This window comes from Salmo trutta, chromosome 37 (genome assembly GCF_901001165.1).
Source record: "Salmo trutta chromosome 37, fSalTru1.1, whole genome shotgun sequence".
Taxonomy (NCBI): Eukaryota; Metazoa; Chordata; class Actinopteri; order Salmoniformes; family Salmonidae; genus Salmo; species Salmo trutta.
This window is the reverse complement of record NC_042993.1, coordinates 33,847,138-33,873,913: the sequence shown is the minus strand read 5'-3', so window position 1 is coordinate 33,873,913 and position 26,776 is coordinate 33,847,138. Positions and strand designations below refer to the sequence as shown.

At 41.7% G+C, this 26,776-nt stretch overlaps 2 protein-coding genes across 8 annotated transcripts in view; one reads left to right on the top strand and one right to left on the bottom strand.

Moving 5' to 3' along the window:
* The window catches only part of LOC115177441 (glucocorticoid modulatory element-binding protein 1), a 31,448-nt gene extending 9,677 nt beyond the window's left edge, over positions 1-21,771 (bottom strand). For 2 of the 6 annotated variants that reach the window (XM_029738205.1, XM_029738206.1), the window contains exon 1: positions 7,049-7,171. The gene's annotated coding sequence lies outside the window, so the exon portion shown is untranslated. Of the gene's footprint in view, positions 1-2,358; positions 2,546-2,866; positions 2,935-7,048; positions 7,172-7,613; positions 7,695-7,734; positions 7,777-21,433 lie in introns of those variants that run through there. The other 4 variants (XM_029738207.1, XM_029738208.1, XM_029738211.1 and 1 more) reach the window with 4 other exon arrangements.
* The window catches only part of si:dkey-34d22.1 (discoidin, CUB and LCCL domain-containing protein 1), a 29,920-nt gene continuing 11,029 nt past the window's right edge, over positions 7,886-26,776 (top strand). Inside the window, exons 1-14 of one of the 2 annotated variants that reach the window (XM_029738200.1) lie at positions 7,886-8,064; positions 16,350-16,571; positions 17,537-17,674; positions 21,533-21,584; positions 21,750-21,822; positions 22,033-22,166; positions 22,434-22,471; positions 23,060-23,254; positions 23,569-23,681; positions 23,853-24,027; positions 24,220-24,312; positions 25,134-25,227; positions 25,871-25,911; positions 25,999-26,106. In XM_029738200.1, coding sequence (XP_029594060.1) covers positions 7,965-8,064; positions 16,350-16,571; positions 17,537-17,674; positions 21,533-21,584; positions 21,750-21,822; positions 22,033-22,166; positions 22,434-22,471; positions 23,060-23,254; positions 23,569-23,681; positions 23,853-24,027; positions 24,220-24,312; positions 25,134-25,227; positions 25,871-25,911; positions 25,999-26,106 — 1,576 coding nt within the window. In that variant the 5' untranslated portion in view covers positions 7,886-7,964. Of the gene's footprint in view, positions 8,065-16,349; positions 16,572-17,536; positions 17,675-21,532; positions 21,585-21,749; positions 21,823-22,032; positions 22,167-22,433; positions 22,472-23,059; positions 23,255-23,568; positions 23,682-23,852; positions 24,028-24,219; positions 24,313-25,133; positions 25,228-25,870; positions 25,912-25,995; positions 26,107-26,776 lie in introns of both variants that reach the window. The other variant, XM_029738198.1, reaches the window with a different exon arrangement.

Genomic DNA, 26,776 nt, shown 5'->3' with positions numbered 1-26,776 from the left:
CCTATTTCATGACATCCAAATGCAATCATAGTTATGTGGAATCTCAATCCCTAAAGAGGGTCGAACCAAACTATCGCCTGAGAGGCATTGTCTGTGGTAGAAGGTGATAGTTGCTGATAGTGCCATTCCTCTTATCTCAAAAGCTTACAATTGGAAGCATATTGCAACCATGATAACAGGACATATCAAAAGTAAAAGCTTATCTTCAGTACAAGTGTGTCACGCCCTGACCTGAGAGAGCCGTTTTTCTTTGTTTGGTTAGGTCAGGGTGTGACATCGGGTGGGCATTCTGTGTCATATTTCTATGTTTTTTTTTCTTCCTGTGATTGACCTAGTATGGTTTCCAATCAGAGGCAGCTGTCTATCGTTGTCTCTGATTGGGAATCATACTTAGGCAGCCCTTTTTTTTCCCCCTCCTTCAGTGTGGGATCTTGTTTTTGTCAGCTCAGTAAGCCTGCAGGACGTGACGTTCGTGGTTTCTTTGTTTGTTATTTTGTTTGAGTGTTCTCAGTTAAAATAAATATAAATATGAGCACTTTCCACGCTGCACCTTGATCTACTCCTTTTGACGATCGTCACAAAGTGAAAATATTTAACGTAGGCCAATCAATGCAGTGTAAACATTATTATGTAGCCTCCATTACTACAAAACAATGGTGGAAAAATATTGCTCTTCAACTGCAGCTTGAAAGTTTTATTTTTATGTTTACATGATCTGTAATCAAGTTATCTGAATGTACATTGAACAACAATATAAACGCAACATGAAACAATTTCAAAGATTTTTCTGAATTCCAGTTCATATAAGGAAATCAGTCAATTGAAATAAATTCATTGGGCCCTAACCTATGGATTTCACATGACTGGGAATACAGATATGCATATGTTGGTCACATATACTTTTCACAAAAAGGTAGGGGCGTGGATCAGAAAACCAGTCAGTATCTGGTTTGACCACCATTTGCCTCATGCAACTCTATCCTTCGCATTGAGATGATCAGGCTGTTGATTGTGGTCTGTGGAATGTTGTCCCACTCCTCTTCGATGGCTCTGCGAAATTGCTGGATATTGGCAGGAATTGGAACACAATGTTGTACACGTCAATCCAGAGCATCCCAAACATGCTCAATGGGTGACATGTCTGGTGAATATGCAGGCCATGGAACAACTGGGACATTTTCAGCTTCCAGGAATTGTGTACAGATCCTTGGGGGGCCGTGCCTTATTATACTGAAACAGGAGGTTATGGCGGCAGATGAATGGCACGACAATGGGCCTCAGGATCTCACCAGGACCTCAGGACGTCTGGGCATTAAAATTGCCATTGATAAAATGCAATTGTGTTCATTGTCTGTAGCTTATGCCTGCCTATACCATAACCCCACCATAGTGCACTCTGTTCACAACGTTGACATCAGCAAACCGATCACCACACGATGCCATTTGACCGGTACAGTTGAAACTGGGAATCATCTGTGAAGAGCACACTTCTCCAGCATGCCAGTGGCCATCGAAGGTGAGCATTTGCTCACAGAAGTCGGTTATGACGCTGAACTGCAGTCAGGTCAAGACCCTGGTGAGGACAATGAGTGAGGACAACGAGCATGCAGACGGTTTCTGACAGTTTGTGCAGATATTCTTTGGTTGTGCAAACCCACACCTTCGTCAGCTGTCCGTGTGGTTGGTCTCAGACGATCCAGCAGGTGATGAAGCCGGATTTGGAGGTCCTCGGCTGGCGTGGTTACACGTGGTCTGCAGTTGTGAGGCCGGCCAAATTCTCTAAAATTATGTTGGAGGCGGCTTATGGTAGAGAAATGAGCATTCAATTATCTGGCAACAGCTCTGGTGGACATTCCTGCCAATTGTGTTGTGTGACAATCTGCACATTTTGGAGTGGCCTTTCATTGTCCCCAGCACAAGGTGCACCTGTGTAATGATCATGCTGTTTAATCAGCTTCTTGATATGCCACACCTGTCAGGTGGATGGTGTTAGGTGGATGGATTATCTTGGCAAAGGAGAAATTCTCACTAGCAGTAATGTAAACTACACATTTTCTTTGAGAAATAAGCTTTTTGTGCATATGGAAAATGTCTGATATCTTTTATTTCAGCTCATGAAACATGGGACAAACACTTTACATGTTGCGTTTAGATTTTTGTTCAGTATAGTTTGCAACTGTCACGTCCTGACCAGCAGAGGGAGTAGTTGTGTAGTATTTTGGTCAGGACGTGGCAGAAGAAGTCTGTATGTGTTTTCTAGTATGTCTGTTTCTGTGTTAGTCTTGTGACTCCTGATCAGGAACAGCTGGATATCGTTGTTCCTGATTGGGAGTCATATATTAGGAGTGTGTTTTTCACCTGGGGTTTGTGGGTTGTTGTTTTTAGCACTGCTTTATGTTAGCCTGCTAACGGTTCCTGGCGGTCTATTGTTTCTTGTTTTTTGGTGTTCATTTTATTCTAATTAAATAGAAAGATGAGCATTCACATCCCGTCTGCGTTTTGGTCATCCATTCACCACGACAGCCGTTAAAGCAACATTGCCAACCTGGAGGAAAAACGTAATTCAGTTTGGCCTAAATGTGCTCTATACACAAAATTGACATACATTAACATATGTTGATGGGGTTTAAATTGGTGAATTCCTACCATCCTCAACATAGACTGTAAAAAGAATAGTCACGCACTGTTGCACCTATGACACTAATCTAGTGAGCACTATTGTATCTCCGCCCAAGCAAGGCATTTGATTGGTCTGACATATAGCAAGGCATTTGATTGGTCTGACATATAGCAAGGCATTACTGATTTACACCGGGTCTCCACCCCTATTTAGCTATTTTTCTGCCATGAACTTCCTCAGGCTTACCTGTATAAGGGAATCCTGGTTCTCGACGAGGCAAGCTTTGTAGAAACCTAGCGCCGGGCCCTAAGACTCTAGGGGTATACAATATGCATTTCTTAGTTAAAAAGACAGGTGCTGCTGATAATACCGCAATCTTCGTCGAGGCAGAGGACATCTATGTGTAGCCCATGTATCTGATGCTGTCTGGCCAAAAAGAGTGTCATACTCTTTTTTTGGCAAGACAGCATCAAATACATGGGCTACATATAGTGAGACAGAGTGGCGCTGTCATTTTTACAGTTAAATAACGTCTTTACTATAAAAAGGAGGGAGGGGTGGGGTGGGGGGCTCAGACTGGCCTCTGCCTGGGACCCTCAAATCACAAAATCCAAGGGAACTTTCTCTTGGGGACCTTTGTCTGGTTCCCTGTAAGTTCCGATGGCCATCACTGCCAGGACCTTTTTTAGGAAGTTCTCAGGATGTTAATTTTACTAGTCCTTAGGACATTGTGAGATGGACCCAAGGGAACGTGCTTGAGGACGTTTTTAGGATGTTCGCTCATGGTCCCCTGGTGGTTTTGTCTAGTTCCCGCTTTGTCTCGGGGACAAACCAGACAAACGTGTCAATCCCTTTGTTATGACAAGCCGAAATAAGTTCAGGAGTAAAAATGTGCTTAACAAGTCACATAATGAGTTGCATGGACTCACTCTGTGTGCAATAATAGTATTTAACATGATTTTCTTATGACTTCCTCATCTCTGTACCACACATATAATTATCTGTAAGGTCCCTCAGTCGGAGCAGTGAATCTCAAACACAGATGCAACCACAACCAGGTTTTACAATGTCTCACAAAGAAGGGCACCTATTGGTAGATGGGTAAAAATAAAAGAAGCAGACATTGAATATTCCTTTGAGCATTGTGAAGTTATTAATTACACTTTGGATGGTGTATCAGTACACCGAGTCACTACAAAGATACAGGTGTCCTTCCTAACTCAGTTGCCGGAGAGGAAGGAAACCACTCAGGGATTTCAACAGAAGGCCAATTGTGAATTTAAAACAGTTACATAGATTAAACTATGTAACTGTTCTGTGATGGCAGAACACTGAGGATGGATCCACAACATCATAGTTACTACACAATACTCTCCTATTTGATAGAGTGAAAAGAAGGAAGTCTGTAAGGAATAAAAATATTCCAAAACATGCATCCTGTTCGCAACAAGGAACTAAAGTAATACTGCAAAGAAATGTGGCAAAGCAATTAACTTTTTGTCCTGTTTGGTGCAAATCCAATAAGACACATTACTGAATACCACTCTCCATATTTTCAAGCATTGTGGTGGCTGCATCATTTTATGGGTATGCTTGTTATCGTTAAGAATTGGGTCATTTTTCAGGATAAAAAGAAACAGAATGGAGCTAAGCACAGGCAACATCCTAGAGAAAAACTTGGTTCAATCTGCTTTTCACCAGACACTGGGAGATGAATGCACCTTGCAGCAGGACAATAACTTAAAACACAAGGCCAAATCTACCCTGGAGTTGCTTACCAAGAAGACAATACACGTTCCTGAGTGGCCGAGTTACAGTTTTGACTTAAATCTACTTAAAAATCTATGGCAAGACCTGAAAATGCTTGTCTAGCAATGACCAACAGCCAATTTGAAGAATTTTTTAAAGAATAATGGGCAAATGTAGCACAATCCAGGTGTGGAAAGCTCTTAGAGACTCATCCAGAAAAACTCACAGCTGTAATCGCTGCCAAAGGTGCTTCTACAAAGTACTGACTCAGGGGTGTGAATACTTATGTAAATTAGATATTTCTGTTTTTTTTTTTCATTTTCAATAAAATGTGCAAACATTTAAAAAAAAAAAAAAAAGTCACTTTTTTACTATGGGGTATTTATTTAATACATTTTTAATTCCGGCTGTAACAACAAAATGTGGAATAAGTCAAGGGGTTTGAAAACTTTCTGAAGGCACTATAAATGCCATTGTCATGTAAGTAGTTTGGAGGAGTGCATTTTCAAAATGGTACAGTAAAAATTACTCTAGATCATAACATAGATAGTGGAGTAGTTGTACTACATTAATCCATTGAGTTTGATGACAAAGTATATGAAACGGTCCTTTAATTTATTCTTTAACATAGGATAAATGCCATTATTGTGTGTGATGTAATTAGGTTTGGAGGAGTGGATTTTGTAAATGGTACAGTAAAGATGCTTCTAATACATAACTTGATAGAAGAGTAGTTGAAAACATTCATCCATTGAGTTTGCTGACAAAGAATTTGAATCAGTCCTTTAATTTAGTCTCCATTATAGGATAAATGCCATTATCACATATGCAAATACTCAGACATTCAACATTTTGTTATATTACAGTCTTATTCTAAAATGTTTCAAATTGTTTTTGTCCTTCTATCTACACACAATATCCCATTAGGGGAGATTCTCCCATTCTTCTCTGCAGATCCTGTCAACCTGTCAGGTTGGACCCTCTCAAGCTCTGTCAGTTTGGATGGGGAGCGTCGGTGCACAGCTATTTTCAGGTCTCTCCAGAAATGTTAGATCGGGTTCAAGTCCGGGCTCTGGCTGGGCCACTCAAGGACATTCAGAGATTTGTCTGTTTGCTTAGGGTCGTTGTCCTGTTGGAAGGTGAACATTCACCCCAGTATGAGGTCCTGAGCACTCTGGAGCAGGTTTTCATTAAGGATCTCTCTGTACTTAGCTTCGTTCATCTTTCCCTCGATCCTGACTAGTCTGCCAGTCCCTGCCCCTGAAAAACATCCCCACATCATGATGCTACCATCATAGGATGGTGCCAGGTTTCCTCCAGATGTGTCACTTGACATTCAGGCCAAATAGTTCAATCTTGGTTTCATCAGACAAGAGAATCTTGTTTCTCATTGTCTGAGATTCTTCAGGTGTCTTTCGGCAAACTCCAAGCGGGCTGTCTTGCGCCTTTTACTGAGGAGTGGCTTCCATCTGGCCATTCTACCATAAAGGCCTTATTGGTAGAGTGCTGCAAAGATGGTTGTCCTTCTAGAAGGATCTCCCATCTCCACCGAAGAACTGGAGCTCTAGCAAAGTGACCATCGGGTTCTTGGTCATCTCCCTGACCAAGGGCATTCTCCCCCGATTGCTCAGTTTGGCCAGGTGGCCAGCTCTAAGAAGAGTCTTGGTGGTTCCAAACATCTTCCATGTGAGAATGATGGATGCCACTGTGTTCTTGGCGACCTTCAATGCAGCAGACACTTTTTGGTATCCTTCCCCAGATCTGTGCCTCGACACAACTTGTCTCGGAGCTCTACGGATAATTCCTTCAACCTCATGGCTTGGTTTTTGCTCTGATATGCATTATCAACTGTGGGACCTTATATAGACAAGTGTGTGCCTTTCCAAATCATGTCCAATCAATTGAATTTACCACAGGTGGACTCCAGTCAAGATGTAGAAACATCTCAAGGATGATCAATGGAAACAGGATGCACCTGAGCTCAATTTCGAGTCTCATAGCAAAGGGTCTGAATACTTATGTAAATAAGGTATTTCTGTTTTTTTATTTGTAATACATTTGCTAAATTAAAATGATTCGTCATTATGGGGTTTTGTGTGTAAAAAATAGTTTCATCAGTTTTAGAATAAGGCTGTAACGTAACAAAATGTGGAAAAAGTCAAGGGGTCTGAATACTTTCCGAACGCACTGTAGGTTTGGAGGGGTGCATTGTAATAATGGAACAGTAAATATAGATGCTTCCAAACCAATCCATAGATTAATCCATTGAGTTTGCTGAAAAGTATTAGAAACAGCCCTATAATTGAGTCTATAATATGGGACAACAACTGTGGACGGAAACGTGGTTTATGTGAAGTGGTAAAAGGAATTAAACCCCATCAAAAAAGATACCAAGTTATTCAAAAATTAGGAAAATCCGATGGAGATCCACTATAAAACACCAACAAAGGTTTCAGAGATATTAGCCAACATTCCCAGCGCATAAACCACTTGGGCAGTTGCGTGCCTCTCTCTCTCCTTCACCCACTCAAACTGACGTTATGTTGGTGCGGCGGCACGCACACAACCAACCAATGTGTACATAGTACACACCATTCCAGACTAGGCAATCGAAAACACTACGTTTACCAACCAGAAACGATACAATATTATTTGAACTGAATACTCTGTTTTTCTTACCGTTTTACTGCAGAGAATTCATCATTTGCTTGCAGAGAGTTGTCAGAACATGCGCTGTACTGCTGCTTCGCTACACTTCCTGCAACGAAGGCAGTATTTGCCTGTGAGAAGCATCTGTCCTACTGTCACGAGAAGCGGTTGTTCGCACGCGATGTGTATATCGGTCAAACTGCTCTACTCCGAGTGCACCGCTTGCTTGAGCACCACGGCATGGTTTAGTAAAGGATAAGGCTAAATGACTAGAATAGCTCACAACAACGACAAATATACTGTTTTATTTGACCGCACGTATCATCATTAGGCCACTAAAGGAGTGTTGTTATAATACACATATATTATTTGCATGCAATAAGTGATGTTTGTTGAGCGTGTAAAATGATTTAGCATAATAAATAGGTAGAAATTAATGCACACGTTGTACTAAAGGGTAGCGGACTTTTACAGTTGTGTACAGTAGGCTAATCATAGAGCGCACATAGTTTTATTAGGCTATGGGTTCAACCCATAGCCTAATAAATTATTAGCACTCAATTAAACTCTGAAAATATAGGGAATGTATTCTCACCTGCTCTAATGCATTTTGCACAACTCAAGTAATTTTAAGTTTTAGGGGGTGGTTGTCACTAAGCACGGATCTAGGACCAGCGTATCCCCCTCGTCGACAAGAAATAACAAGTTATACTGACCTTAGATCAGCATTTATGAGTCCACATCTAGCAAGACCCCCTTATTTGGGAAAGCGATTCTTGAAGTGATTTAATTGACACATCTGGAAGCCAATGAGATCTCACTTCATCTCTCTGTGCCCAATCGTAAATATTCAATGCCTCGTAATTTAGTAATTTCTGCAGAAGTGAACTGAGTAGTGTTATCCCGGGGTTTGAGGGTTTACTCCTCGCTTTTATCCGCGGAAATCATGTTCTTGAAACCTGGACAGATTAGAGATGCTGTGAATTATTTGGGCAGTTTTTGGATCGTCTTTAGTGTCGTGTTTATAATTGTCAACGGACAGGAGGGTAAGCTATTTATTCCCTTGTATATGTCCTCGTCAATGTACAGAATAGTATAATATCTGTAGAGCAATAGACGACCAAAGACATTAGACTAGCTATCTTTTTTATAAATCGCTTACGATATTTTTATTGAGATAATTACTCTGAGCCTTGACTGGATAATTATCAAATAACTCTATAAATTGTAGGCTATTATATTTATATTAAAAAAAGTTGTGGAATTGAGTTGGTACTGTAAACTGAGTTTAATCGACATGAATATCCTCCATAAATGAGCATATTTACAGATTATCTTCATTTCATTTTAATGTTGTGTAACTTTATTGAAGATATTGTCAACACTTTCTATGTTTTTTTTTGTTGGCTGAGGGCTACACATATTGTCCACATTTGAAACCGTTTGACCTTTTCTAAAGTGGCTATTGGTGACATAAATAGACAATGTGCTCCTGCTGCAATTTCCAGTTTTCAGAAGCTATATATCATAGATTATTGATCAATCGGATGATGCATGAGTTTAATTCAGGTTTCCTATAAAAGTCCTCATAAACAAGGTAGCTGTTGTATTGGTCAATTAAAGGTACACTGCCCTTCTTTGGTAACTCACGCTTATTGGCAAAGGGTGAGGTGTGTGTACCAATCCTCGTTTGGAGCTGTTCTGCTTGTGTTAGTCATTCCAAGTATTTACGACAAACTGAGCATCCTTTCCATTGCTGAGCATCCTTTCAAGTCATTTCCAAGAGTAAATATTTTATGTAAAAACCCTGTCACACACAGTTGACTTCAGCAAAACGGGTCAACACTAGCTTTGATAGGGTTTAAATTAATATAAGGGTAGAGTTATAGCCTAGTTGTAACAACACTGGCTCAGTGCTCCTGTGAATAACTCTCTTCCACACATGGGGTGGATCAAACCAAAGCCACAAATATCTTTGGGTCTGTCTGGAGCAAACAATCCCGATAGTTCAAAGGTCATCTGTGATGTCATGGTGGCATTCCATTGCAGATAGTGAACTCTCAACTGTGTTTACCTATGTGGTCCAGGGCCAGTAACCAAAAGCTCGCTGGTTTGAATACCCAAGCCAACAAGGTGAAAAATCTGTCGATATGCCCTTGAGCAAGGAACATGACTATAATTTGCTCCAGGGGCGCTGTACTACTGTGGCTGACCCTATAAAACAACACATTTAATTGCACCTGGTGTATGTGACAAAACATATATACATATTTTTTCCCCCCACTATTTCCCACAAGAAGACTAGCAGGAAGACATGCAACAATAAGAGAGTGTACCCTGTGTGTTGACATGGTATTTAACAATCAGGCAGGGGTCAACATGAATCACACATATATGGAAACTTACTGTGAATGTCCACGCAGATCTGGGCTCTCTTGACACATTTTGTTTTGCTGTTGGGGATTTAGTATCTTCACAGAGGAAGATGACCAACTCATGGTATATTTCTTCCTCTGAATCACTTAGGCACCAGAAAGATGCAAGAGACAAATGTACAAGAAAAAACATATCAATCCTCTCCTGGTCTATGAACAACTCAGGGTGTGTTGTCATGCTCTGATTGACACAGCAGTATTGTGTAGTGACAGATTGCACAGCTAAACATCCTGTCTGGTAGTACAGACCTGTGAGGGCCTGCCAGCAAATCAATACATTTTGGTCCAATACAGAGCTGATGATTGACTACAATTCCCTATCATCTGTCCAGTTATTACTACACTACCGGTCAAAAGTTTTAGAACACCTACTTATTCAAGAGTTTTTCTTTATTTTTTTAAATTTTTCTACATTGTAGAATAATAATGAAAACATCAAAACTATGGAATAACACATACAGTTGAAGTCGGAAGTTTACATACACTTAGGTCGGAGTCATTAAAACTTGCTTTTCAACCACTCCACACATTTCTTGTTAACAAACTATAGTTTTGGCAAGTCGGTTAGGACATCTACTTTGTGCATGACACAAGTAATTTTTCCAACAATTGTTTACAGACAGATTATTTCACTTATAATTCACTGTATCACAATTCCAGTGGGTCAGAAGTTTACATACACTAAGTTGACTGTGCCTTTAAACAGCTTGGAAAATTCCAGAAAATGATGTCATGGCATTAGAAGCTTCTGATAGGCTAATTGACATAATTTGAGTCAATTGGAGGTGGATCTGTGGATGTCTTTCAAAGCCTACTTTCAAACTCAGTGCCTCTTTGCTTGACATCATGGGAAAATCTAAAGAAATCAGCGAAGACCTCAGAAAAAAAATTGTAGACCTCCACAAGTCTGGTTCATCCTTGGGAGCAATTTCCAAATGCCTGAAGGTACCACGTTCATTTGTACAAAGAATAGCACGCAAGTATAAACACCATGGGACCACGCAGCCGTCATACCGCTCAGGAAGGAGACGCTTTCTGTCTCCTAGAGATGAACGTACTTTGGTGCGAAAAGTGCAAATCAATCCCCGAACAACAGCAAAGGACCTTGTGAAGATGTTGGAGGAAACAGTTACAAAAGTATCTAAAACAAGTCCTATATTGACATAACCTGAAAGGCCGCTCAGCAAGGAAGAAGCCACTGCTCCAAAACCGCCCTAAAAAAGCCAGACTACGGTGTGCAACTGCACATGGGGACAAAGATCGTACTTTTTGGAGAAATGTCCTCTGGTCTGATGAAACAAATATAGAACTGTTTGGCCATAATGACCATCGTTATGTTTGGAGAAAAAAGGGGGAGCTTGCAAGCTGAAGAACACCATCCCAAACTTGAAGCACGGGGGTGGCAGCATCATGTTGTGGGAGTGCTTTGCTGCAGGAGGGACTGGTGCACTTCACAAAATAGATGTCATCATGAGGGAGGAAAATTATGTGGCTATATTGAAGCAACATCTCAAGTTATCAGTCAGAAAGTTAAAGCTTGGTCGCAAATGGGTCATCCAAATGGACAATGACCCAAGCATACTTCTAAAGTTGTGGCAAAATGGCTTAAGGACAACAACGTCAAGGTATTGGAGTGGCCATCACAAAACCCTGACCACAAAGCCCTGACTTCAATCCTATAGAAAATTTGTGGACAGAACTGAAAAGTGTGTGCGAGCAAGGAGGCCTACAAACCTGACTCAGTTACACCAGCTCTGTCAGGAGGAATGGGCCAAAATTCACCCAACCTATTGTGGGAAGCTTGTGGAAGGCTACCTGAAACGTTTGCCCCAAGTTAAACAATTTGAAGGCATACTCTCTACTATTATTCTGGCATTTCACATTCTTAAAATAAAGTGATGATCCTAACTGACCTAAGTCAGGGAATTGTTACTATGATTAAATGTCAGGAATTGTGAAAAAACAAGTTTAAATGTTTTTGGATATGGATTTTGGCTAAGGTTTATGTTAACTTCCGACTTCAACTGTATGGAATCATGTAGTAACCAAAAAAGTGTTCAACAAATCAATATATATTTTGTATTTGAGATTCTTCAAATAGACACCCTTTGCCTTGGTGACAGCACACTCTTGTCATTATCTCTACCAGCATTTCAAGTAACAGGTGTGCCTTCTTAAAAGTTAATTGGTGGAATTTCTTTCTTTCTTAATGCGTTTGAGCAGTTGTGTTGTGACAAGGTAGGGGGGTAAACAGAAGATATCCCTATTTGGTAAAAGGCCAAGTCCATATTATGGTAAGAACAGCTCAAATAAGTAAAGAGAAACGTCAGTCCATCTTTACTTTAACTCGTCGAGGTGTAGGGGGCAGTATTTTCATGGCCGGATGAAAAACGTACCCATATTAAACTGGTTACTACTCTGGCCCAGAAACTAGAATATGCATATTATTAGTAGATTTGGATAGAAAACACTGAAGTTTCTAAAACTGTTTGAATGGTGTCTGTGAGTATAACAGAACTCATATGGCAGGCAAAAACCTGAGAAAAATCCAACCAGGAAGTGGAAAATCTGAGAATTGTAGTTCTTCTTTTGATTCTTTATCGAAACTACAGTTTCTGTGGGGTCACGTTGCACTTCCTAAGGCTTCCATTGGCTGTCAACAGCCTTCAGAAAGTGGTTTGAGCATTCTCCTGTCACTGGGCCGGTAATAGGAGCTCAGTCACTGAGTGGACTGCCTGGAGACAAAGGGATTGGATATGCGCGATCCCGTGAGCGCGCCGTTCCTTCTTTTTCTTCTTGAATGAATATGCTATTGTCCGGTTGGAATATTATCACAATTTTACGTTAAAAATACCATAAAGATTGGTTTTAAACAGCTTTTGACATGCTTCTAAGTACGGTAACGGAACATTTTGACTTTTCATCTCTGGTTCCGCGCTCGCCCGTTATGCCTTTGGATAAGTGATCTGTACGCACGAACAAAACGGAGGTATTTGGACATAAATATGGATTATTTCGAACAAAAACAACATTTCTTGTGGAAGTAGCAGTCCTGGGAGTGCATTCTGACGAAGATCAGCAAAGGTAAGAGAATATTTCTAATACTAATTCTGAGTTTAGGTTGCCCCGAACTTAGCGGGTATCTGTATAGCTCGCTGTGATGGCTGCGCTATGCACTCAGAATATTGAAAAATGTGCTTTCTCCGTAAAGCTATTTTAAAATCTGACACAGCGGTTGCATCCAGGAGTAGTCTATCTATAATTCTTTAAATAATTGTTATATATTTTGTCAACGTTTATGATGATTATTTTTGTAAATTGATGTGCACATTCACTGGAAGTTTTGGTGGGAATACATTTTCTGAACATCACGCGGCAATGTAAAATGTTGTTTTTGGATATAAATATTAACTTTATCGAACAAAACATACATGTATTGTGTAACATGATGTCCTATGAGTGTCATCTGATGAAGATCGTCAAAGGTTAGTGCTTCATTTAGCTGTGTTTTGGGTTTTATTGACACATGTCCTTGCTTGGAAAATCGCTGTGTGATTATTTTTGTCTATGTACTCTCCTAACAGAATCTAATTTTTTGTTTTTGCTGTAAAGCCTTTTTGAAATCGGACAATGTGGTTACATCAAGGAGAAGTGTATCTTTAAAATGGGGTAAAATAGTTGTATGTTTGAGAAAGTTGAATTATGACATTTTGTTGTTTTTGAATTTGCCGCCCTGAAATTTCACTGGCTGTGTCCCGCAGGTGGCGTCCCACGTAGCCCATAGAAGTTAAGATATGATGGTCAGTCAATAAGGAACATTTCAAGAACTTTGAAAGTTTCTTCAAGTGCAGTTGCAAAAACCATCAAGCGCTATGATGAAACTGGTTCTCATGAGGACCGCCACAGGAATGGAAGACCCAGAGTTACTTCTGCTGCAGAGGATAAGTTCATTAGAGTTACCAGCCTCAGAAATTGCAGCCCAAATAAGTGCTTCACGGAGTTCAAGTAACAGACACATCTCAACATCAGCTGTTCAGAGGAGACTGTGTGAATCAGGCCTTTCATGGACTAATTGCTGCAAAGAAACCACTGCTAAAGGACACCAAAAAGAAGAAGAGACTTGCTTGGGCCAAGGAACGAGCAATGGACATTATATCGATGGAAATTTGTCCTTTGGTCTGGAGTCCAAATTGTAGATTTTTGGTTCCAACCGCCGTGTCTGTGAGACGGATAAGACGGTGAACGGATGATCTCCGCATGTTTATTTCCCACCGTAAAGCAGGAGGTGTTATGGTGTGGGGGTGCTTTGCTGGTGACACTGTCTGTGATTTATTTAGAATTCAAGGCACACTTAACCAGCATGGCTACCGCAGCATTCTGATGCGATATGCCATCCCATCTGGTTTGGGCTTAGTGGGACTATAATTTGTTTTTCAACAGGTTAATGACCCAACACACCTCCAGGCTGTGTAAGGGCTATTTTACCAAGAAGGAGAGTGATGGAGGGCTGCATCAGATGACCTGGGACTCCACAATCACCCGACCTCAACCAAATTGAGATGGTTTGGAATGAGTCGGACCGCAGAGTGAAGGAAAAGCAGCCAACAAGGGCTCAGCATATGTGGGAACTCCTTCAAGACTTTTGGAAAAGCATTCCAGGTGAAGCTGGCCAAGCTCATCAAGGCAAAGGGTGGCTATTTGAAGAATCTCAAATATAAAACACTTTTTTGGTTACTACATGATTCCATATGTGTTATTTCATAGTTTTGATGTCTTCACTATTATTCTACAATGTAGAAAATAGTAAAAATAAAGAAAAACCCTTGAATGAGTAAGTGTTCTAAAACTTGTGTTATTACTTTTGGTATATCTGCCCCTGAAAGTGAGGGTTATCAGAAGGATATCCATCATAATTTAAACGTTTGATTATACGTCTGAGACAGTTGGAAAGCCCAGTCTGTCTAGAGAGACCTAAAAGCAGGACGCACGTATGGACCAGTAGCAGGAATGCCAGGGTGTAGGCTATTCACTCCATGGAACAACCAACAGCTATAACGCATGAGTTAAAGCTTAGGTTGATACCAAGCACTGAGGAAAGAGAGAGAGAACCCTACTAGGCAAGACCTTCATGAGACAGGCCAGGTCAAAGACAGGGTGAGAGGGGAGGAGTGTAGGGGGGAAGCCCGGCCTGCCAACCCAAAAACGTCCCCAGAATACAAGGAAAACTGCTCCCAAGCAGACTGGATGGTGACACAGATCCACGCTCTGTTGCCCACAGCTACAGTTTGTCGCACTGGCATTTCCAGGGAATCCTAAGGGACAGGAAAAGGGGCGGTAGCGGTGAGAAGTTATGGGAGTTAGTCAGAGAAAGAGAAAGAGGGAGAGATGTGAGAGAGAGAGAGAAATAAAGAAAGTGAGAGAGAGGAGAAATAAAGAAAGATAGAAGTGGCCCAGTGGAAGAGTCTCTTAGCCGGACAGGAAAGGCTAACCAGTGTGACGTGTATGTGACATGTGAGTGGAAAGTAACAGAGACCACCAACTCTTCACGCAAACTTAATTTTGAACCCAAGGGAGAACTGCACTTCTTTCTGTCTACCCTGGGAGCGTGGGTGTCCTTGGCTTGACCACAGTACAACTTTAAGCCAGCCATCCAACCCCACAGACCCTCTATGACCTAATGCACTGACTCATCCAAACAGTCACATTAAGAATGTGTCTAGCTAAATATTTGAGTTCTTTCCGTTACAAAAAATAGTTAGTCATAGCCACAGAGGTAGACCATGCTGTGTTGTTGTCTTAGGTCTCTCTTTATGTAGTGTCTTGTTGCCTCTCTTGTCGTGATGTGTGTTTTGTCCTATATTTGTACTTTATTTTTATTTTTAATCCAAGCCCCCATCCCCGCAGGAGGCCTTTTGCCTTTTGGTAGGCAGTCATTGTGAATAAGAATTTATTCTGAACCGACTTGGCTAGTTAAATAAAGGTTAAATAAAATAAAATAAATTAAATAAATAGGAAAAATGTAAGAAAATGACACAAAGAAGAGGTACGACACAGAGAACTAGCAGGAAAACATGAATTAAAATGAAATAGAAACAGAATAGAAGGATGATGAGTTTGCTCAACACTCCGTAGTATTAAGGATTAGTCCCTGTAAGGAGTGCTAAACAGAGTTAACATGTTAACCCGTTAAAGAGTTATGATTGCAGTTTTGGATTCAAATGACACAAATGACACAATCAAACACACTTTCTCATTGCCTTTGAATAATAGTATTTTCCACTTCAATCGTTTTGATTGCATAGGGCCTTCAATCTCTTTTTATTGTAAGCAGTGTCCAACAGTGTTGAGGAGGACTGATTCAGCGGCTGGTTGTTTTAGGAAATCTTGCGGTTATGATCTCAGGAGTGTAAACATCTCCTGCTCTACTGCGCACACTCAGTGCTCCCTCCCTGGAGACTCCTATTACTCACCTTGTCTGGGAAAGGAGCCCTATAATTAACAGAGCTCTAAATAGTGTCCTTACCGTATTAACATCATTAATGAAAGTCCCTGTTGTGTACTGTGACTAAACAGTGGTGAACTTGGCCATCCCTTCTGCTAACAAGCCCCAGCTGCCCCTCCGTACCGCCTACACTGCTAGTCATGCATTCATTCACTTCTCACACCTACACACCAAGCGGTTAAGGATTTCCTGGAAATAGCCATTATCGTATTTGTGTGGACATTTGACATTACTGAGGATTTACCCTGGATGCCAAAGCAACATTACCATACACAGTGTTAGGATATATCATTTGCCTGGAATTAGTCACCAAACCATTGCATATATGGCAGATGTATTATGTACAAGTACAATAACTGTTATAACTGTAAGTTTGGTTGTCTTCATATTTCAGGCAATGGCTGCGGGCACACTGTGATGGCCACAGAGAGTGGCACCCTGGCCTCTCAGAACTACCCGTGGACCTACCCTGTTGATTCCTGGTGTAAGTGGAGACTGCGAGTTCCAAAGGGACGTACACTGCACTTCCTCTTTGGGGACTTTGACGTGGAAAGGAGTCCGGACTGCAGGAATGGCTCCCTCACCATCACACCCAACAACGGAGCTCCCAGCCTGGGTAAGACTCTCCAGTGCACACAGGGCCGCAGACCTGACTGGCTATGTGCTTGTCTCTACTTTTACTAAGGGATTTACTGTACGTGCTATTGACAAACTATTTTTATAGTGAGATTTTGAATTCTCACTCAAGTTCTAACTGACTGAATTAATGCTTGTCATTAAGACAAATCCACCCACTTCTGATGGACCACTTCATCTGTCTCTTTTGTTTAGTAGTTAATTCAAAACCTATCTTTGCTACTAGTAAAAGCCATGCAGTGTAGCCTGCAGAGAGCACATGAACACAATTTCACTGCCAATGCATCTCTGCCAATTCTACACCACTAAGGTGCATCCACCCATACCTTGTGGGCACAAGGGTATGATGCCATTACTAGATATTAGATAACAATTCCAGAGGCTGTAACTATTCAGTTACCCTGCTTATTATATTGTTTTTATTAGCGGATTCCACAGGGGCAACCTCATGCTGTTCTGGAGCTCACTTCATGTCATCTGTTCACACAAGCATGGATGGTCTGCAGTACTACACAAACATGACTAGACCACACACTAGCCTAGTGTGTAAAGCCAGACTGCCCTGCCTCCAGGCTTCCAGCTTGGTCATGTTTGTGCTGATATGTGTGTGTGTGTGTGTGTGTGTGTGTGTGTGTGTGTGTGTGTGTGTGTGTGTGTGTGTGTGTGTGTGTGTGTGTGTGTGTGTGTGTGTGTGTGTGTGTGTGTGTGTGTGTGTGTGTGTGTGTGTGTGTGTGTGTGCATTCTTGCATTCGTCCGTGTATGTCTGCATGCATGTGTGCATCTGGCACAGACATTTGGGACATTTGTGACAGTACAAAAAACACAAGGTGATATAACATACCAAGTAAAACATTACGTAAGTAAAGAGACATGTATAGCTTTTTCATGTGTGGCGTATGCGTTCTTACGTGCATGCCTGTCTGTCTGTCTGTCTGTCATCCACAGGCCCCCTGTGTGGACAGCTTGAAGACTCAGAGAAAAATGTGACTGTAAACAGCAATGAGGTGACAATAGTATTCAACTCTGGCCCCCATCACTCAGGCCGAGGGTTCCTGCTCTCCTACACCACAGACCAACACTCAGGTATGGCCCAATTCATCACACACTGCTCACAAATGTTTACTTTCTATGGCTATCTTTGTTTATACAACTGTGCTACATATGGAAATGCTTAATCTAATTTAATTCATTCATCAGCTGATGATAATATATTATTTTCCCACGTGTACAGTAGCTCTGCTGTGGCACTTTCTCAGTGAAAGCAATAACCCACACTGTAAAAGAAATTGAAAAAAAGAAAGTTGATTCAACATACAATTGTCAGGCTGCAATAGGATTGTGAGTTTGCTCAACATTGCTCAGCATACTCAACATTTGGGTATATAGCTGAACCTTCCAAAGGTTAACATGGATTTTTAATTTTACTCAACAAGCTTTTCCAAATTCACTCACTTTGAGCAGAGTTTGTTGAGTGAACAAATGTGAACACATTAGCTCAAATTCTTGTTCATTTGAAGGCCACTCAACTCAGAATAACGCTGATTAAGCAATTGGTTAAGTTGTATTTTTTAAACAACAGTGCTGAAGAGCACCCACTGTGATCATAATTGTTGTTTTTCTGCTCGTCACCTACATCACTGGTAACCCCCAAAGTGCTGCTAAGCAAGTTGAAAGGCACAAACAGCCATTACTGAGGTGTCAAAGAGACTGGAAACATGCTGTAATTTCATACCCAGCTGCATTCAAGTCCAGCATTAGAGTTGATGGAGTCACAGGCATGAAGTCAGTTTAATGTATGCACACATGTTTACACCAATTGAATTTGTACGCCAATGTTTGTATGTGTGTTGGAGTGATGGAAACAGGAGACAAAGGGCTATGAGACAGGGGTTTAATTCTAGATACATGGAAAGTTGGATGTATACAGAGGGTGCGGGGCAACAGCAGGCCAACAGCAGAGGGGCTAAGGACCTTAGAGACGGGGAAAGGGACGATAAAACGAGGGGAAAGTTTGCTGGACTCCACCCGGAGAGGCAGATCCCGAGTAGAAAGCCATACCCTCTGCCCAAGACGGTAGCGGGGAGCAGGGGTCCGGTGGTCTTGACCATGGAGGTAAACGGGCTCCAACCCATGATGGAAGACATAGCCCAGTCGATTAGGGGATTGTGCCTCTGGAGCCATTAAAACCTCAAAACCATGGCTACATGAGGAGACTCCTGGAGCAGAAACTGCATAGCCTCACTGTGGTTGCCTGACACTCGCAGGTTGATAGGAACCATATTGTGGGTGACTCTGTCAATAGAGCGCGCATCCAGCGCTCTCATGTCCATCGGGATGGAAAGGGGTTGAGTGGAGATACCCAGCTCCGACACAAGGGTAGTGTCCATAAAGCTCTCATCAGCCCCAGAGTCAATGAGCACCCGGATGAATTTGGACTGGTCTCACCACAACAGGGTAGCATAGGGGGTTACGAGTGTACTCGTACCTACTGATGAGCCTGGTCTTTTAATGGGCAGCTAGATAAGAAGTGTCCCGTAGCTCCACAATACAGACAGCTCTTGGTGTTCAGTCTGTGTAAGCGCTCAGCTGGAGACAATCTAGCCCTGCCCAGTTGCATGGGCTCCGGAGGAGGCGAGTCGACAGCCCTTGGTGATCTCTGAGGGAACTCGGGTGACACCGGATTCTCTCGGAAATGTAGACTTCGGGGATTTCCGGGATTTCTTGGAGGCGAGTTGGAATTTGAAGACGAGCAAGGGCGACAGGGAACAGACCCACTTTCCCTTCTACGTTCCGGATGGTCAAGGCTATGAGGGAGTCGAGATCCATGGGCTGCAAGCTCATCTTTAATCACCTCGGAAAATCTGTAAAGGAACATTGTATTTGGGACAAATCATTCACTAAACCCTAAACCTCAACTCAATCTTCTAATGAATAATGTGGAAATTGAGCAAGTTGAGGTGACTAAACTGCTTCGAGTAACCCTGGATTGTAAACTGTCATGGTCAAAACATATTGATACAACAGCAGCTAAGATGGGGAGAAGTCTGTCTATAATAAAGCTCTGCTGTTCCTTCTTAACAGCACTATCAACATGGCAGGTCCTACAGGCCCTAGTTTTGTCGCACCTGTACAAATTGCAATTGGCTCAGAACAAGGCAGCACGTCTGGCCCTTGAATGTACGAGAGCTAACAGTAATAATAGGCATGTTAATCTCTCCTGGCTCAAAGTGGAGGAGAGATTGACTTCATCACTACTAGTATTTGTGAGAGGTATTGACATGTTGAATGCACCAAGCTGTCTGTTTGAACTACTGGCACACAGCTCGGACACCCATGCATACCCCACAAGACATGCCACCAGAGATCTCTTCACAGCCCAGAACAGACTATGGGAGGCATACAGTACTACATAGAGCCATGACTACAAATGTATGCATTCACTACTGTAAGTCGCTCTGGATAAGAGCGTCTGCTAAAATGACTAAAATGAACTCTATTCCACATCAAGTAACTCATGCAAGCAGTAAAATTTGATTTAAAAAAAACAAATAAAAATACACCTTATGGAATAGCGAGGACTGTGAAGAGACACAAACACAGGCACAGACACATGCATACACAGACATGATACCATACAACTATACACACATGTACACATGGATTTTGTGTTGTAGATATGTGGTAGTAGAGTAGTGGCCTGAGGGCACAGACTTAATGTGTTGTGAATGTATTGTAATGTTTTTAAAATTGTCGAACTACCTTAATTTTGCAGGACCCCAGGAAGAGTAGCTGCTGTATTGTATTGTTAACAAATGACAAGAAAATCATATAAAATGTAAACTGAATATTGCATTTTGAAAAGCAGATAAAATACTTAGATTGAATATGTGTCCAAACTAAATGAGTGATTTGGTGCAGTAAACAAGTGACTTTGTGAATGTGTCTGTTGTACTCAGTCAATTGAAAATGTGCTTAGTTTTGAAACATGAGCCTTTTTGATTATCTGTTTTGATTTTTGTGCATCAAATTGTAAAAATGTACCACATACTTGTGAAAATCATTCCCAAAAGAAGGAGATGTTTTGACTTGACATTGTTGCCTCATTGACAGTAGAATTAGTGTCACGGATCCCTCTGGAACTTTCATTGCGCACACCTGGCCCCTATTCTCACTGATTGTATTTGTATATATGTGCCCTTTGATCACCATGGTGCTGACGATTATTGTTACTATGTCTGTTGGTGCGTGTGAGTAGCTGTGCTGTGCGTTTTGGGCTTTCGTGCCCTTGTGGATTGCGCAGATGATTGCGGGTCTCATCTCATGTGATAAACATTGTGCGCTAGTGTTATTTATTCAAAAAGGCACGGCGTGTCGTAATTTGGGGCTTAATTTTAAAAAACGATTACGCATTCCTGCGCCTGTCTCCCGAATCTTTTATACCAGCGTGACAATTAGCAATGTGTGCACTGATCTTTTTTTGGGTCATAAAATGGCCTTTTACCCAATTTACAGCCACAAATAGTGTACGGTTAAAGAGTTTTCTTCTCTAATTCGAGCTAAAGTGGTTTGTATATCCCTGTTTCCTGTTATTTACTCAGTTGTTTATGAAATGCAGCTATGTCTGGAGCCAGTGCCACAAATTGCACTCTGTCACGTTAACACACAAGAGGCATTCTCTCTGCTCTGTGAGTTAAGTCACAGATGACAAAATACTTAGTCACATCTACAGTAACAATCACAAGTCCCCTGTACGTGCATGTGTGTGTGTATACTGTATGTGCGTCTGTGTACGTGTCTGTATATGTGCGTGTATGTGTGTGCCTGTCTGTTTGTGTTACTCACCCGTCCATTGCGAAGTTCCTTAGAATTATCCTGAGAGTGGACAGATGTTTTTTGTTTTGTTTGTTTACAAACCCATATTCTATTTGATTTCAATACCAGGTCTCATTTCGTGTCGACAGAGAGGAACACATTTTATCTCTCAGCAGTTTAGGTAAGTGGAGAACTCTGGCTATTTCAGTAGTCACTTCTCAGCGTTGTTTTTGCTGTCAACCAAATTTTGTCTTTACAGGCTTGTTGAAGAATTATTAACATATGGATATAGAGAAACTGTGTGTGAAATGGTGGACCTCTGTGACACGTGACTCCTCTTCTCCAGTGTGTACTGTCCTGCTGGGTGTAAGGACGTGACAGGGGACATATGTGGTCACTCTGAGCAGGGTTACAGAGATGTGAGTATACTGCCTCAGCTCCAGTTTCACTTCCTCATCAACTCAGCCTTGTGATAATGACACCGGTTGCACTGGCCACTTGAGGAAAGCTAAAAAGTGGAGAGATGCAAAAGTTTATTGAAACTATTTGTTCTCTTTCTCTTATTCTCTCTCTCAATCTCTCTCTCTCTCACAAACACACACACACACACATTCCCCCACCCCACCCAGACGTCAGTGTTGTGCAAAGCTGCAGTCCATGCCGGGGTGGTGTCAGACAACCTAGGAGGACAGATCACTGTGACCCGTGGGAGGAGCCTCACGCTTTATGAGTCCAGCTTTGCCAACGGCATTCTGTCCAAGATGTATGTTTCTATCCACATCATATTGATGTGGGTTTGGGAGAAAGGGATGCGTATTCATTATTCATGATGACATACTGTGTTAATATTTGCTGTATTCAGAAAGGTAACATTTCATATAATCTGTTTCATATAATGTAATCTAATCAGCACTCCAGGACCTCTGTAGGGGTTATTGGGGAGCTGAAATGTGGGCCACTTACTGTATATGGATCCGCTCTTGCTTATGGTATACAGGGTTGCCATTCATAAACATTGTTGTTTTGACAGGGGATCACTGTCTGAAAAGAAGCTGGTCTTCGCCAAAGGTAAGCGGAACCAGGAGATATAATGCCAGACTGAATTAGCTGTTGAAGTCATTATTGCAAGTTATCTTCCTCTGCAGGGCCGGTTCCAGTTATAAGCGACATAAGCGGTCGCTTAGGGCCCCCAGCCACCAGGTGCAATTTTGAAATTTGGTTGTGCATCTGCAGTTTTTATTTTCTTTTATCAGTCAGTCACTCAATTAGCCATGTCAACTAAACATTTTTTCATTTGGCAGTTAGTCTAGCCAGCTGACTAAACTTGTAGTAATCATGTCCGAAATCCGACCAGACACGCACCATTGATTTTGTTAGTCATTCTCACTCAGATATCATATTAACATGGAATAAGTCATAAAAAAATGTGTAGAATTGCAGGAAATGTGCTTTAAAACTGCAACATTTTCTCTCCCCCCCTTAGCAAAATGTGTAGAATTGCGGGAAATGAACTTTAAAACATACATTTTTCTCTCCACCATCAAGAGGGATGCCAGTAAAATGTTTTTCTGCAAGATGCTTAGGGCCCCCAAAAAGCTAGAGCTGGCCCTGTTCCTCTGTCACTTCAACTCTCTTCTTGCCTCTCCTCTCCAACAGAGTGTAATGATGAACTGACTGTGTCTGGTTTCAATGCATCTTCCATCTGGAGAGAGGTGAACAGACTAGGGCAGCTTGTATTATGGTCCCCTAAGAACATGGATGCAGAGGGACAGTTACTACCCTGGGCATCGGACGCTAGTGACCAGGAGCCCTGGCTAGAGCTAGAGCTTACAGACAAGAGCAGTGTCACAGGTCAGTGAAAATTTATGAGTTGATGTTCTTCTCCCCTCATGGCCAAAATAGGAGTTTAATTTACTACATCCACTATAATTAGCTTTGAGTTGTTATTAAAATGAAAATATGAAGATAGAAACCACAGTTTTTTCATTGAACTCAAAATACTATTTTGCTGATTTCAAAACGCTATTCATTGGATGAAAAAAAACTTACAGTTCCAGCTGTGATGTTGATAGGCTAACTTCTAGTTAGATTTGCCAAACAATCAGTGTGTAGCCTATTATGAATGTGGTCTGGAGTGTTGAAAAAGACACGCTGTGTTTTCCCAGGAATAATAACAAGGGGATCGGCTGACTTCTACATCGAATCTTACATTCTCCTTTTTAGCAAAGACCGCCACAACTGGAAGGTCTACAAAGCTGCTCTCAGCAGAGAGAAAAGGGTACGCTGCCTGCAATGTTTTCTTCGACATTTACTGATCAATTTCCTATCTGTGCTAAGTTTTCCTAGCTGCGCTGAGCAAACAGAGACTGTGGGAGGCCGTAGAACAGGGAAGTGCTGTTAGTCATCTAAGAGAACTAGCTTAGTTAATGTCCCTCTTCTTGGCCTGTAGGTGTTTGAAGCCCACTCTGATGGTCATCTGAGGGTTCTCAATAGCCTGTTTCCTCCGGTGGTGGTCCGGTACCTCCGGCTGCAGCCCCAGAGCTGGCAAGGTAGAGCCTCAGCACACGTCCAGGTCCTGGGCTGCCCTCTCCCCAAGATCCACCCCAGGCCTCGCTCCTCTGGGGGTAAGGCTCAACCATACATTCCAGATAAAAACAGTCTAGAAGATGTGAATACTACATGCTCTTAGCAACTGAGCCACTAGAATAAACTCTCCATTATATTGTATGGTAAATTGCAATTGTGGCATCAGCAAGAGATAATGCAGTTTGTATGCTGGATGCCATTCATATCATATCCTCCAACTCTCTCTATAGGATCTCCATCCTTAAAAGTTGATGTTAGCACAACACCTCATCTCAATCCAGTCCCCACAGAGGGCCCTGTTATCATAAAGGACTCAAGCCTGAGTATGTACCTAATGTGTTCAAACTCCTAAAAGTCCTTTCAGGGATCATTTTGCTGTTTGAGTTAGAATTTTAGGAGATTAGGTATAAAAAAATATAAATTGGATTATTATTTGATTAAACATTTAATTTGGCCCTGCTGCTATTAGCCCATAGAAACGCATTGAATAACGTATTCATACATGTCAAAACAGAGGCAATTCAAGGCAATTGGCAGATCAGTGGTACCGACTTCCGACTAGTCTTGTGACGCTTGTGGGTGTCGTAGAGCAAAATGGAGAACACCATCGTGTTCGTGTAAGTCTCATCTTCCCATATATTAGTTTGTAGCCCAACCAGACATTATCACGAGAAGACCGATGTTTGGGATGTCTCCTGGTCTGACAACAATGCTGTAGTTCTGCCAACTCACATCGCAGATGCGGAAGGCCGACATCTAGCCTAAACAGATGGATTTTGATAGGGATTTTTGTATTATGGTAATTAGATTTACACACGGATGCAGGCATTGACTCTAGGGTTTTTTAAAGTACTTTATGTTTTTAAATTTGAACTGCAGCAGTTTCTGAGGAATTTAATTTGTATTTTATTGATCGGAATAAGCCTTGGGGCCACCATGCCTTTTATAACAGCTGTAAAAATGGTTGTACGACAGTATCGATTTTGATGTTAGATTGCTTATTTGCTTGACACTGGACTTCCTTCGCATTGTTATAAAGCACATAGCTAAATAATAGTTTAAAGCTGGCCTTTCTTCAGCAGCGGTTAATTGTTGTATTGACCGTTCAGCCTAGCATGCTAATGACTCCTCCTGTGTCCTGCAGGCTCCAATCAGCCAGTGATAGTTGCGGTGGGCGTGGTCCTCGGACTGATCCTGTGTGTTAGTTGTCTGTTGGCTGGAGTCTGGTGGAATAGAAGGTATTGTAACACTATACCATATGTAGTTAGCAGTCCAACACCCACTCACTGGCTATTTTTTTTACATTTTAGTCATTTAGCAGACGCTCTTATCCAGAGCGACTTACAGTAGTGAATGCATACATTTCATACAATTTCAGACATATCATACATTTTTTTTTCTGTGCTGGCCCCCTGTGGGAATCGAACCCACAACCCTGGTGTTGCAAACACCATGCTCTACCAACTGAGCTACAGGGAAGGCTGTCCTCCCAATGCTTGATATTTGCTTGATATTTGAATCAGTTTCAATCAGATCAAGTGTTAACCGGCAATAGCTCAATAGCTGTCGGAGGTGTAACTGCATTAGAGTTGTCAAAATGGTGAGCGGCTGCTAGTGTAGTCATTGTTACTAAGCCACACCGATCCCTCTCGTGTTAAATTCACCTCAGACACCGCTGCCATCTCCAACACCGCTATGCGGATGTTGGCTAGCGTGGATCTCAGAGAATCTAGCCCTTAGCTGCCAATAAACGCCCAGATAACACAAAAGTGTCCACATACATTCCAATGTTATTCTGACACATTATGGCAATGATAAATATGATAAATCATTATGGTGTAGTTCGATTAATTTGATTTGTTGTCTTGTTGTCTTTTATAGGAAAAAAGCTGCACACATGAAACAGTATTCCTTACCCAAAGGTATTCTTGCGCATTGCTCACTGTTGTTTTACTCTTACTACTCTTCCAGGACCTCTCTGAAAGTGTTTTTGTCTGTCTGTCCAGCAGCCTCTCAGAGTTTCCAGGAGAAGAGCCTCCCCTGCTCCGACTCTGAGCTTATCTCCTACCCTGTAGAGCGGGGTGTCCATGATGCTTTACCCAACCCTCCTCTCAATGGTAAGAATGCACAAACAACCCAGCCTTTTCAACAGAGCATGCCAGTGAGGCTGGGTATATACCCTTAAGCTTTTCTTCATGATATGTATTACTCTGACCTTTCCTCTATCAGCTGCATGCCTGACCCTGAATTAGTTATAGAATTGTTCTATCTATCTATTTTTATCTCTCCGGCAGACAAACACTCTTCCTTTAAATGCCTTAGAGTAAAAAATAGAACAAATCCTCTATAGAACTTTCTGATCTTGTTATGATGATAAATCAGGGGCCAAGGCTAGAAAAACTGACTATAGCTGATAGGTATATTTTCAAGGCAATTGAGAAATAGATTAAATTCCTCAATCAAGAAAGCTAAATCTAGGTCATTTCTAAGTTTTATCTCAGACTCTGTTGGTGATCTGTAAACATTTTGCAAAACAGTTAATGAACTGAAGGGTGGAAATTCCTCTCTTTCCCTGCCTAAGCAAGTTGTGTATGACTCTGGCATCATTACTGAGAAAAATGAGATAAGTGATGCTTTCAATCAGCATTTTATCTCGGCAGGCTTTTGATTTGAAAGAAATGGTGGTTTAATTGAACCTGGTCAGCCAGTTGACTGCCTAACCTTCTCCCAGCCTCTAGTTGGATCAATGGATGTTCCGTCAACTTCTAGTGAATCTTCAATCGGCCT